Source organism: Aethina tumida, chromosome 7 (genome assembly GCF_024364675.1).
Source record: "Aethina tumida isolate Nest 87 chromosome 7, icAetTumi1.1, whole genome shotgun sequence".
NCBI lineage: Eukaryota > Metazoa > Arthropoda > Insecta > Coleoptera > Nitidulidae > Aethina > Aethina tumida.
Window position 1 is genome coordinate 15,571,729 of NC_065441.1, and position 13,245 is coordinate 15,584,973.

General features: G+C 32.5%; 3 protein-coding genes across 10 annotated transcripts in view; 2 read left to right on the top strand and 1 right to left on the bottom strand.

Annotated features, from left to right (window-relative positions):
* Positions 1 to 637: 637 nt before the first annotated feature.
* Positions 638 to 5,463, top strand: LOC109598185 (transient-receptor-potential-like protein). 2 transcript variants are annotated; one of them, XM_020014036.2, is made up of 17 exons: positions 638 to 773; positions 824 to 951; positions 1,010 to 1,247; positions 1,308 to 1,450; positions 1,501 to 1,873; positions 1,921 to 2,155; positions 2,203 to 2,355; positions 2,409 to 2,664; positions 2,716 to 2,849; positions 2,929 to 3,052; positions 3,108 to 3,471; positions 3,520 to 3,742; positions 3,798 to 3,930; positions 3,993 to 4,073; positions 4,126 to 4,340; positions 4,393 to 4,931; positions 4,990 to 5,463. In XM_020014036.2, the coding sequence occupies exons 1-17, from the start codon at positions 762 to 764 to the stop codon at positions 5,233 to 5,235; spliced, it is 3,597 nt and encodes a 1,198-aa protein (XP_019869595.2). In that variant the 5' UTR covers positions 638 to 761; the 3' UTR covers positions 5,236 to 5,463. The 2 variants fall into 2 exon arrangements, with proteins under 2 accessions (XP_019869595.2, XP_049825481.1); XM_049969524.1 differs by having other exon boundaries at positions 3,108 to 3,742.
* LOC109598155 (reticulon-4-interacting protein 1 homolog, mitochondrial) lies at positions 5,437 to 6,696 on the bottom strand. The gene is made up of 2 exons (XM_020013996.2): positions 6,386 to 6,696; positions 5,437 to 6,332 (listed from the first exon to the last, which is right to left on the bottom strand). The coding sequence occupies exons 1-2, from the start codon at positions 6,672 to 6,674 to the stop codon at positions 5,524 to 5,526; spliced, it is 1,098 nt and encodes a 365-aa protein (XP_019869555.1). The 5' UTR covers positions 6,675 to 6,696; the 3' UTR covers positions 5,437 to 5,523.
* Positions 6,697 to 8,546: 1,850 nt separating this feature from the next.
* Positions 8,547 to 13,245, top strand: part of LOC109598183 (protein turtle) — a 47,620-nt gene continuing 42,921 nt past the window's right edge. For all 7 annotated transcript variants that reach the window (XM_049969368.1, XM_020014033.2, XM_049969371.1 and 4 more), the window contains exon 1: positions 8,547 to 8,762. The gene's annotated coding sequence lies outside the window, so the exon portion shown is untranslated. The remainder of the gene's footprint in view (positions 8,763 to 13,245) is intronic.

Below are 13,245 nucleotides of genomic sequence, written 5' to 3' on the forward strand. Positions count from 1 at the left end.
TGACATAATTTAATTTATGTAGGGGTATCTCTTCTTTTCAGTACATGTTCCCAAAGGAGAAATTTAAAATATTGATTAACATTTTCATTGTAATAGAGGATTGTTTGAAGTGCATAATGAAAAGAATATCAAATGTTTATAAAAAAACTTTTCTAATCTTGTTCTAACAAAATTAGATTTTACTTTGTTTTGTTACAATTTAAGTTGTAAGTGAATACTTAAGTTATTTATTTTAAATAGTGTCACACTAAATAAGGTAAAAGATTGAAACAATACAAATGAACTCATTGCTAATTCAATTAAAAAGTACCTTGTTATAAATGATCATTGATTAAAGAAACCACATGTAATGACTGAAAGCTTTGTGTTAAATATAATTTTACAAGCACAGGAAACATGAGATTTAGTTGTTATTTTTTCATTTAAATCAAGCATTATTTCTATAGAACACATATACGCAGTATTGGCCATTGGGATATAAAATACTATATGTAAATAATACACTTCAAATATCCCTTCAATTATGCCGTGTTTAAAAATATTAAGTTTCGTTCCTTGATTAAAATAATGTGCTTATTTTTTTATGAAAGTGGAACGCCGATAATTTAATTTACCTAATACCTTAATACTATTATATAAATCATACGAATATTCCTCGAAGGTCTATTTTGATTTCTGCACTGGTCAAGATGTAATAGTCCAGACCGCTTCTTCATTTTTATTTTTTTTATGTTACCGTAGTAAAATACACAAAAGTCAACATGTCTTCCGACGTAAGTACATTTTGTTGGTGAATCTACTGAATAAATGAAAAATTTCGCAGGACATAGAAACTGGAGTCAAAAAAACCACGAGTACAACCATGATACAGAATCTACCCAAAACTCTGTCGGTCGAGGAGAAGAGATATCTATTAGCAGTTGAAAGAGGGGACCTTGCAAACGTTCGAAGGTAAAAACCTTCTTTTCAACTCGAAAGAAACAAACTAAAACATCATTTAACACTTCAGAATGTTGCAAAAGGCTAGTCGAGTCGAGAATTTCGACATAAACTGCATGGACAGTTTGGGGAGAGGATCATTGACTATCGCCATCGATCAAGAAAATCTGGAAATGCTTGAACTTTTGGTAGTTATGGGAGTAGCCACAAAAGATGCCTTGTTATACGCCATCAGTGTTGAATTTGTCGAAGCTGTGGAACTTCTTTTGGAACACGAGGAGTTGATTCACAAAGAGGGAGAACCATACGTACGTTAAAAATTTAATTAAAGATTATGTGCTATGTATTTATTTTAAATATTGTTGCAGAGCTGGCAAAAAGTTGACATAAACACAGCATTGTTCACACCAGATATAACGCCTTTAATATTGGCAGCCCACAGAAACAATTACGAGATTCTAAAGATACTTTTAGATAGAGGAGCAACAGTTCCAATGCCCCACGACATAAAGTACAGACTTCTAATACACCGTAAAATAGAAATCATTAAATTTGTTTTAGATGTGGTTGTGACGAGTGTATCAGAGAATCAGAACAAGACTCCTTGAGACATTCATTATCAAGATTAAACGAGTACAAAGCACTGGCAAGTCCATCGTTAATCGCACTGTCTTCCAGTGATCCACTTCTAACAGCCTTCCAGTTGTCTTGGGAATTGCGAAACTTGGCGTTTGCAGAACCGGAATGTAAATCCGAATATATGGAATTGAGGAGGCAGTGTCAGCAATTCGCCGTGGATTTGTTACATCAGTCCAGGAGTTCCGAGGAGCTGGCGATTATTTTAAATCACGATCCGGAAAATCCGCCATATGAGGAGGGAGAACACATGAAACTGGCGCGATTGGAACTGGCCATACAGTTCAAACAAAAAAAGGTTACATTTTTAATATGTCAAAATTTTAATAGTAATATTTTTAATAGTTTGTAGCCCATCCGAACATCCAACAACTTTTGGCATCGTTATGGTACGAAGGAGTCCCAGGATTTAGAAGAAAAAGCTCTGTCCAAAAACTAGGGATTATTGTTAAAGTGGCACTTCTGTTTCCTTTTTATTGTATGCTCTATATAATTGCCCCAGAGACAAAAAGTGGCAAACTGATGAGAAAACCTTTTATGAAATTCTTGATACATGCTTCTTCTTATTTGTTCTTCCTCTGTAAGTATATTGGAATTCTAAATTTTATATTAATTTTTTATATTTAGTGATATTAATATTGGTATCTCAACGAGCCGAAGACCACATTATCGAGCTTTTTGGTCCGGACTGGATGAAAGAGGGTGTTTTAGAAAAATACAAGAGACAACGAGGAAATCCTCCCATGGTGTTGGAATATGTTGTACTACTATACGTTATAGGTATTATCACGACACACAAAATCAGTAATTAACAATACATCCAATTTATTTAGGGTTTATTGCGGAAGAAACGCAGGAGATCTTCGTTGAAGACATAGAATCCTACCTGAGAAACTTGTGGAACTTCATCGATTTTACAAGAAATTTCCTATATGTAGCTGTTTTCTTTCTTAGAGCAGCAGCTTACATTCAGCAGATGTCAGAAATCAAAGAAGATCCAAACACGGCCTACATCAGACGAGAAATGTGGAATGCCTTCGACTTTCAACTAATTGCCGAGGGTTTGTTTGCCGCTGCAAACGTCTTCAGGTACAATATTTATTTTTCTTTGAAGACTTTTACTTACTAGCATGGTTTTAGTGCATTAAAGTTGGTGCATCTGTTTTCAATCAATCCACATCTAGGACCATTGCAAATATCTCTTGGGCGGATGGTTATAGATATAGTGAAGTTCTTTTTCATTTATTCTTTGGTTCTGTTTGCTTTTGCATGCGGTACGTTCCTCTTATTAGATACAACTCTACGTCTTTAGTTTTATTAATGTACGAGTGTAGTCTATTAATAATCTTTTAGGTTTGAATCAATTGCTCTGGTATTTCTCCGACTTGGAGAAACAAAGATGTTACTCTCTTTCAACGGGGGAAGCGGATTGGGAAACTAATGGGGACTCGTGCAGCAAATGGAGACGATTCGCAAAGTACAAAAATAAAGATCATTTCCGTCAATTCACTTCACATTTCTTATAATTTCAGTGTTTTTGAAGCTTCGCAATCTTTATTTTGGGCTAGTTTCGGTATGATAGACCTGGATAGTTTTGAGTTGACGGGCATCAAGACCTACACGAGATTTTGGGGATTGTTAATGTTCGGATCGTATTCCGTGATCAATGTGATAGTTCTTTTGAACCTTCTCATTGCTATGATGTCCAATTCTTACGCAATGATTGATGAACATTCAGACACGGAGTGGAAATTCGCCAGAACTAAACTTTGGCTTAGCTATTTTGAAGAAGGAGCAACTTTGCCTCCTCCGTTTAATATTTTCCCGAGACCCAAGCATTTTTTCAAACTTTTAGGACTGAGAAATAAAGATAAACTGAGAAGAATGAACTCTAAGGTAATGATAAGGGTGTGGCAATATTTTTTTTTAAAACGTAAGTTACAGATAAAGAATGAAGAGAAGGAGCGGGATTATAGATACACGGCGGTTATGAGATCTTTGGTTTGGAGATATGTTTCAGCGATGCATAGAAAACAGGAAGAAAATGCTGTAACAGAAGACGATGTTAATGAATTAAAAGGTGACATTTCTTCGTTTCGGTATGAACTTTTGGAAGTGTTGAGCAAAAATGGTATGGATGTATCTTGGGTTGAAATGAAGGAAAAAGGTATAATATAAAATAATTTTATTGCTTAAATTAATACATATATCATATTATATAGCTGTATTGGGTAAAAAAATGAAAATCTGGGAAAGGCGTTTGATGAAAGACTTCAAAGTGGCCCCCATAACGACTGAGGAAGAGAGTAATATTATGTTTGAACCTCCTCCACCAGGAGAAAATTCTTTAGCTCGGTAAATTAACCTAAACAAGTATATAATATAATAATAACACGGACATATTTTATCTGTCGTAGATTCCGGCGCATTGCAAAAATGGCCGTGATGAATTCCAATTTGAACAAATGGAAGCAAGTAGTTAGAGGTGCCTGCATAGCGTAAGTAAACCGTTTAAAAATTTCTAATGATTGATGACTTCGGATATTTTAGCTCACAAATTGGACATTGTCATAGTCGAGACTCATTTAAAAAGCAGCAAAACTTGCAAAGAGCTATGGAAGAAGCTAAAAGACTTTCGACTAAAACACCATCAGAAACTATTTCAAGAATACCAACTCCTATAGATCTACCAGATATGACTGGTTCTCACATAGTGCATTTAGTCAGGGACAACATTAGTGATGTTGAAACAACTTTAACAGTAGGTAATATTATAATATAATATTTCTAGTGCGTGTTTCATAATTTTTTAATTAGATAGAACATCGCAAGAAAGTAAGAGACCAGACATCCACGTATCACAACCATCCCCAGAATTAGACTCTAATATGAAAAACATCGATTCCAGTGAAGAGAATAAAGACCTAATTAATTTAGAAAATAACGAAATCTCACCATTATTCAAATCCAAATGTGTTTCTAACGATCTAAATGATTCTAGCATTGAAAAGATAAAATTAGACAAAGAGTCAACGCCGAAAAGTTTTACACCAGATTCCGTGAATAATGAGATGAATTTTCCGGAAGATACTAACTACATGGATCCTACCTGTAAATCGGATTCTTTTGACAGAATTTCAGTTAAGGAACATGTTGCTTTAATTGAGGAGTTTGAACAACGAAAGACTCCAGTTTCTAGATGTCAGTCACCTTCTGCACTCAAAATTGATACTTCATCTTTACACAGATACGCTACAATTTCTCCACTTGATGACGTAACAGAAAAAGAACAAGTTGCTAAACTCGAGGATGCGGATATTTCTGAGTTTAAAGATTCCAAGGACTCATTTTCTTATGTAATACCAGTGAGTTATGTTTAAATAAGGAACGGAAGGGCATTTTTTTTTGTTTTAGGCGGTTGATTCGGAGGAAGAATCAAAAGAAGTTGCAGAAATCGAAAGGGTATTAGCCAAAAGTACCGAAGAAGTGGAGGAGTCTTCAAAAAGTCCTCTGCTTCAGACTGATGATAAGGATGATTATTCAAAATTAAGCGTTCACGAAGCAACAGATGCATCTAGAATGCCTTCACCAATGACTTCTAGAAACATTCAAAGGGTAGGAGATAAAAAACGCATTCAAGCAAAATACGGCTGGCTGTAAAAACTAAATGATAATAACAATCTTAATTGAATAATGGATACTAACGTTGCTACTATTAATTTTATTTAAATTGGAAGTTGCTGGTTAATAATAGCAACGATTTATGTTTTGTTTAAGTAAACATTTGTGAAATGATCACTGGATGGGTATATAAAATTGTGAAATCCTTTTAATAAAGTATATTATAAAAAAGTGCGTTAATAATTTTTTAAATATTTATTAAGTTAATAAAATTATGCAACAAATATAATTTATTAAAACTTAAAATAACAATATAAGACTAGAATATTAATTCTTCATAACAACTTTTCCTCTTAAATGGCCCTCTGAGACACATTTAAAAGCTTCTGGCAAATCATCAAAACAAAATTCCCGATGAATAATAGGCTTAATCATTTTTTGTTGTATTAATTCATGTATAAATTTGAAACCATCTCCAGAAGGCACAAAAAATCCCCATTTCCACTTGCCATTTTTGGTTACATTAGTTTGCAATAAAGTTTTAACACTTTCTGCTAACCCACATAAAAGACCACTTTTGTCTGTGTTTAATAATAATGGAGAATTTAAAGTTATATATTCATCATATTGCCAGTTTTGTGGCACGTTTTCAACGCCGAATTTGGCACAGTCTAATATAATGTGATACTTTTCACAAGAAACATTGTGCAGATAATCTGGATCAGTATAATCATAAACCACATCAGCACCTAAATCTTTAACTAGGTCAACTGCATTAGTTGAACAGGAGGTGAAAACTGTACAGTTCTGAGACTTCAAAAGTTGAACGGCCACACTTCCCACACCACCAGATCCTCCAATAACTAAAACCCTCAAGTTTCTCGTATTTCTGAAGTACAGATTACCAAAAATAAATAGAGCACTCCAGGCTGTCATGGATGCATAAACTAGAGAGGCACTTTGTGTTTCTGTTAAGTGCTTAGGTTTTTTTTGAACATAGTTTTTGTCCACTGTTATAACTTCAGTGAATGTGCCCTGTTTGTGTAATGGTGTAAAACCATACACATGGTCGCCTATGTTGAAGTTGTCCCCGACGTTGTGGCCTTTTGCTATGACTGTTCCACAGAAATCCCTGCCTAAAATACAAACTTTTTGTAAAGAAATTTCAGTGACTTAAGATAAGTTGTACCAAAAGTTAAAGGAAATTCGATTGACTCATTTCTAGGGATGCTGATTAAGGTCTTTCCATATCCCTTCAACATCAACAGGTCAATGGGATTTACGGAAGCCGCACTCACTTCAACTTGTAACTCATCGGGACTGCGAATTATTGGAAACCTGGACTCGATAAGTTGTAATTCGTTCAAATCGCCATAGGAATGTATAGCCCATCGGCGAATTTTTTCTTTATCTTTTATTTGGGCATAACTCAATTGCCTTTTTTGTAATTTTAAAATATTTTGAAGCGATTTGAACATCTTGACATTTTTAGGTTAGGCTTGCAGAACAACAATAGTGTGGGTTTTCAAAAGTTTAAAGTTATTTCCTGTAATCACATAGAGCTTCGCCTTATTAGTTGATCGCGTACTATATAGATGGCGACAGAGTGCGGGCGAACTCGGGAAAATACATGTCTTATTCATGTACATGAATGTAAGTAGTTTTTATTATTTTATTCCTTTAATTTTGAAAATCACTTCACTTTGCAACTCATATTCTGATACATATAAAATTAGAATTAGAAAGGAATAAGCTTTTCATCAATTTACAGCTTTGATTTTGAAATAAATTAGAAGTTAAGTTGATTTTATACAGATGATGCAAATTACATAAAATTTTTGAAAAGAACAAGGAAGTTATTTTAAAATTTTGAAATTTTAAATGTGTTATAATCAAATTTTAAAGTTTATGTTTAAATTGTTATATATGATTGAACACTAATTATTTTAAAACTAAGTAAATTATTACAGAAAAAATAGTTTTGTTTAATTTTCCAATCACAAATTATTTAAAAATAGCTGATAAAACAATAAAATACAACTAGAATAATAAACAACTTAGGGAAGATTTTTAGCTCCAGATTACATATTTCTTTAAATTAGATTTTATAATAGAACACAGACGAACTCATTTAAAATCGGAAATAAATGTTAGACTACCGTATTCTGCAGCAAACAGAAGCGAGAGTTTCAGAGCCGCAGCATCCGAAAGGTGTTTTACCTTGAGAGCGCACCAACGATTCGTTGACCCATGTCCATGTGTGTGCTATGCAACTGCCTCGCCATAACTCAAACATTGTCAATGTTCAGGGATTTCATTTAAAATTACAGTTAGATTGTTTATATTATGGAAATGTGTCCGTCATTCTTTAAGCTATTAAATTGTTTGAATGGCATTACATATATAAAAGTACAATGAAACAACAATAGAAGATGAGAAGAAACTTTTCTGATGATTTATTATATTTTTAAATAAGATTATACAAAATATTATTTGCAGTTTAATATGTGCAATATGTTAAGTTATATGCATTATTTAAATTACTTGGGTAATATTGATGAAACTGTAAAATATTTACTGTACTAATACAATAATAAATAAGCCAATTTAATATTTCACTGGAGCTGTTATTAAATTTTATAATATGATATATATTACAAAACTACAATATTAATTAATGTGTACTGTTTAATTGAAATAGGGATATTAACCCCAGGTTAAATATTTGTTCTGTGTTCATGTTGATGGATGCATAACAGTTGGTAAGCGCAATTCTATTATTAATGTGTTCCTTTGTTTACGTGTTATATATAACAAAGTGATGAACATTTCATTCTAGGAGCTTTTGAATTTAATATATTATATATTATTATTTAAGAATGTGTTTTAAAGATATCTTAATTTGTAGTCAAAAAGAAATGATTGCAACAACTTATGTGGTTACAGATTAAGGATAAATGATCTAATAATAATAATTCCCGTAAATCGCAAAGTAAATAATGATTAAAATTCGAACGAACTAGTTACGACTTTCGTTCAAACAAGTAATTCGTTACTAAAGCAAAGAAAACTGCATAATTAAACGGCAACCGTACAAAAGAAAAACGTACGTCCGAAAAACCGTCAAAATCAGCGAAATTTTCGAACGGGCAAACACGAAAATGTGCCGATTTAAGGGGAAACTTTCCGAAGTGAAAACCGGTGGAAAACCAAGGTACAATTTCCCGCTATTGATTTTTCCAAGGAACGAGCGCCGAACGCGGCCAAACCGACAACCAGTTTCGAATGTACCGTAGCGAGACCGGCGGCTCACGAAACCGATTCAAAACGCTCTCGTCTCTCGACTGTGAGGCACGCCGAACCCGATCCAATCGGTTTTTTCACCACTCGGTATCACGGCGCTGAAGGGAAATTTTGTCGGGACTGTGCACCCAATTTTTACTCAGTTCTAGTGTTGGTGGTTGTGATTTTTGGTTTCTGTTTTTTATTTTTTGGGTTTTCCCCTTTTTTTCGGCGAATCGCTGCGGCGCGGGACCGAAAACCACCCTCAGGATTCGGATTTGGAGGTAGGGCATGTTCGGAAACCCGTTTCATCAATTAAACTCGTCATTATTTGAATAAAACTGTCTGGTAATTTTCACACGACGCGTTTAGTGTGCACCAAATTAATTATAATTGAGTTAAAACCATTATAAACATTATAAGCGCATCGATCGATTGTTATTATTAAATAAAGCTCTAATTGACCGTCACAATTCATTTGTTTTAATTGCAAACAGTTTTATTAAATGGCTAATGAGATTATTTAATTAACTGTGTGACAGAATTATTGTAAAAAATCTAATTATATTGTTTAAACAGTTGAAAGGAACGTTTGTTTTATTTCGTTCACATTAACTTTCACTCGTTTCAAAATTATAAGTTCATTGTAAAGAACTAACAATAATTGTGTTAATACGCACTCTTTTCAGCATTTTTATTATACATAAATTATACATTTTATTATGTTAATTTCATTATAATATTATAATATTATTAAAATTTTTTCATTAAATATTTATATTACTAATAAATTTTAATATAAAATTATAATATTTTTTATTTAATTTTAAAATATAAAAAAGATATAAAATGCGTAGTTTTTTTTTAAATTAATCATTTATATAATTTTGAAACATTATATACAGTGTCGTAGATTTAAGTCCCGCCTCATAAAATTTTAATTTTTTGTCTGATTTTAACAAACTTTCTTTTCAATATGTATGTAAATATGTATTTATAGACAAAATGTCACGTTTTTTGTACCAAAACCAAAACCTACAGGGTATTTTTTATGAAAGTTGAAAAAATCATTCTAGCAAATTTTTAAAGAAAATCTAACTTCACCACTGGATTAAGCACCTTCTGAAATTGGTATATACTAATTTTCACAAAAAAAAAAAAAAAATAATTAAGTAGTATATGGAATAAATTTTCAAAAATTATCATATTTTTCAAAAATATTACAATATTATATTAATAATATTATGCTAAATATTAATATATTAATATAAGTATAGTATTAATTATATAATATTCCAATATTCTTGAACAATAGTTTGTGCTATTTTTGACAGTTTATTCCATGGACTAATTGATTAAAAAAATAAATTCATAAAAAGAATAAGATTTTTAATTTTTTCCACAGAATTATAAATATACATAAATTTTTTATGATATTTGGTATACACACATTCTGCGCTTAAGCCAGTGGTGTAGTCAGAATTTTTACAAAAAATTTGCTATATAATTTATTCAATTCTTATGACTAAGTAGGTTTTGGTTTTGGTTAAAAAAACGTGACATTTTGTCAATTTTTATGCTTTATAATTGAAAAAAGTCAAAATTGGACAAAAAATAAATATTTTATGAGCCGCACTATATATATTATTTTTCTGCGTTAAAATAATTTTGATTAACAAATACTGATTAAATATAAATAGTATTTTTAAGATTTAATTTAAAAATTATTAAATGATACACAAGCAAAAAATGTGTTATTAAAATATAATATATATTTATGAAATTATAAAATAAAAATAAATAAATGCAAGTAATTTAAAGGAAATAAACATGTAAAATAAGTGAACAATATAAATAATAGACTTACACGAAATAGTTTCATAATAATTAGATAATATTTCTTGAAGCAATTTCCATGTAATTTTATTTGTAACACTTCACGCCAAGAAAAATAATTCAAATCGAAACCAATAGAAACAATCTCACAGTCATAAAACATCAAATTATCCACGCCACGAAATTTTCTAGTCTGAAAGGTCCATCTGGTAAAGGAAAAAATGCATTTCAATGCACTTCCAGGTAGAAAATACAAAACTGGTAGTCGGTATTTACAATTTACCACCTAAGGAATGTTAATACGGTCCATTCTCTATTAACAGATGGCAAAGATTCTTCTGACATCCGATTCATTCTAAATATTGTTTGTTAAAGACATCGAGTTATTTATGACGACTAAATAGTTGCATTAAATTGACATAAAAGTGAAAACTAGATGAAATAGAGCGTGTAAGATTTTATGCAGATTCATCAATTACAAAACGGAAAGACATGTGAAAAAACTCATTATATACATGTATATTAAGTAATATTTGTTGCAACTTCCAACGTTAACGAGGAGCAGAAATTTTAAATAATAATTTCTACATAAATCTAGATTGAAGAAACTTACCTACAACATAATTTATTACTACAACTGTTATCTTTTTGGTCATAGAAAATGGTAACAAGTATTTTTAGTTGTTGATTGTGTGTAACATAATTTAGATAAGAACGGAATGCGTACAAGACAATATTGCAGTGCCGACTTCAACCAATAACCTTTTAACAAAGAACCGAACCCTGCGCCACCCACACAAAAACATTTATCCTCGTTAAAACGGCCATATCGAAATTAGCACATCGTGTCGTTTTACATTTATAAATCTGCAAGTTTTAATAAATATTTATACGTTTTCTTGTGGCGCAGTTTATTTTCGTATTGTTAATTGATGGCTGAAGGTACAGATGGTTTTTTCTTACTGGCTCATTCAGCACTTACATTAATTAACGGTGTAGTGATCACAGATTTATGGTGTGATGTGTTTATTTTATAGTGTTCCAGTTATTAATCAACTTTAATTAGGTTCGTTTGCTATAAAAGTTTAAAAATAACCATTGAGATAATAAATTTTCAATGTGACACTTCATATTTTCCTCGAACAAAAACACCTAGAAAATCGGCCGACTCAAAAATTCGCTGCATCGTCAACAAAAAGCGAGATCTTCTTGCAAAACATTTTCGTGTCTATTGTCTATTGTCCCAACAAGAAAACGCCGCGTTGCCTTAAGACTCGCAAGAATGTTAATTATTTCGCTTATTTCGCGTTTTCCTCGAGATAAAACCCGCTGCAGTGTTGTGCCTGCTTACCGTTAGATTCGAGTGGGACTCGGAGAAAAGTGTGCATTCCACCATCTTTTGCACACTGGATGCCTACTTATTACTCTTACAAGAGCGAGATGGATTGGCACAATTATTTCATGTCTGGTCGGTCTAGTTACCGGAATACCTCTCATTATAATGATGAGGACGCTTTGGGTCTTGTCTAGTTTGTTTTGCAATTCTTGGAATTTTATGTTGTGGGTGTGGAAGAGTTTACTACCGTGTTCTTTAAGTGTTTACGTATTCCAGTTTGGAGTTTCTATTGTGTATTTAACTAGCCTGTGATAGGAAGGCGGCTTTGAATTGAAAACAACTTATGGACTATCCGTTATTCAACATTTTTAATAAGAAAAACTTTGGATAAGTTTAATAGCGATGGAACCAGTGAATGATCTTTAAAAGACTCGCCTGTGCTCGAGGAAAGTGAATAGAAGCCAAGAACAGTTGCCCGGTATTGGAGCTCCAAGATGAATTTAAATGTCTCGGCTTTTAAAAAACCAGAGTGTAGAAGTGGTGGACACTGGTGCTCCGGTGAAAGATTCCGGCGCGCATTCCACAGAGACCGTTGATTCAAACTGGCGTGCCGTAGTACTACGAGCATCGGCCGCCTGTTTGTAACATTTCGAAGGCCGTCTTCTTCTCTCCACCATCGGACGAGAGTGAACCGAAGACGGTTACAGATCGTAGTTTTTTTTTTTTATTTTAATCGTGTGGTCCGATCCGCGAGGATTTCATGAATGCCCGCCAATGGAATACGCGTTGAATCACGCAGATCCGCGTGTGCATCATTGGGTAGTTTGTTTCAGGAAAACTCTTAATGATAATGAGATCCGAGAAGTCGTTAGGCAATTTTCTGGGAATTGTAAAAAGCGAATGTGCTTCCAGATTCCTTTGACGTTTAAGCAGCTTTGATTTCATGACGAATTTTTATGTTTATTGTTTGAGAGGTGCAAATATTTGCTGTGTCAAAAACAGACATGATAAAAATAAGGAGAATATCTTGATCGTCCTTATTTATTTACATCTCCCTTTAACGTTTCCCCCATCTGAAAACTTAATTAGGCAATTAGGTTCACATGAACAAATATTTAATATTAACCTGCCCGAGTCCAGATTAACTGTATTAATGTATCCTTGCAGCGGGAATCGTGCTCAGGTTCCTGCCGCCCCCATTCGAAATGCTATAGCTTCGCCTCGCCCAATTCCCGTATTAATCCAGGTTTATATGGACGTACATTAATTAACATATGACATATTCGGCCATTACGTCTTAAACCACAACAAGGCAATTTCAAACTAATTTCACAGTTATTTCAATCAATCTAAAAAATTTAGAATAGTTTTTATTTTAAAAATTAAAATAAATAATGTGGATTTCTCTTATGAAAAAATATGTTTCAGGATCTTCTTTTTAATAATTAAAATTAAATATATGTAATGGTGGGCAGAAAAAAGTGCTAACAAAAAAAACAGTTCTTTTTTTAGATAGAAGTGAGTAATCGATGCCTTATCTTGTCTGTCAAATATAAAATAAATTAATTGGGATATACAATATTAGAACAATCAGA

Bases quoted from the DNA above. Each gene is read 5' to 3' on its own strand.
- LOC109598155 (XM_020013996.2), bottom strand. From the start codon at position 6,674: ATGTTCAAATCGCTTCAAAATATTTTAAAATTACAAAAAAGGCAATTG. The intron at 6,333-6,385 runs GTACAACTTATC...TTTGTATTTTAG, and splicing joins CGAATTTCCTTTAACTTTTG to GCAGGGATTTCTGTGGAACA.
- LOC109598185 (XM_049969524.1), top strand. The intron at 2,356-2,408 runs GTATTATCACGA...CAATTTATTTAG, and splicing joins TGTACTACTATACGTTATAG to GGTTTATTGCGGAAGAAACG. The intron at 3,931-3,992 runs GTAAATTAACCT...TATCTGTCGTAG, and splicing joins GGAGAAAATTCTTTAGCTCG to ATTCCGGCGCATTGCAAAAA.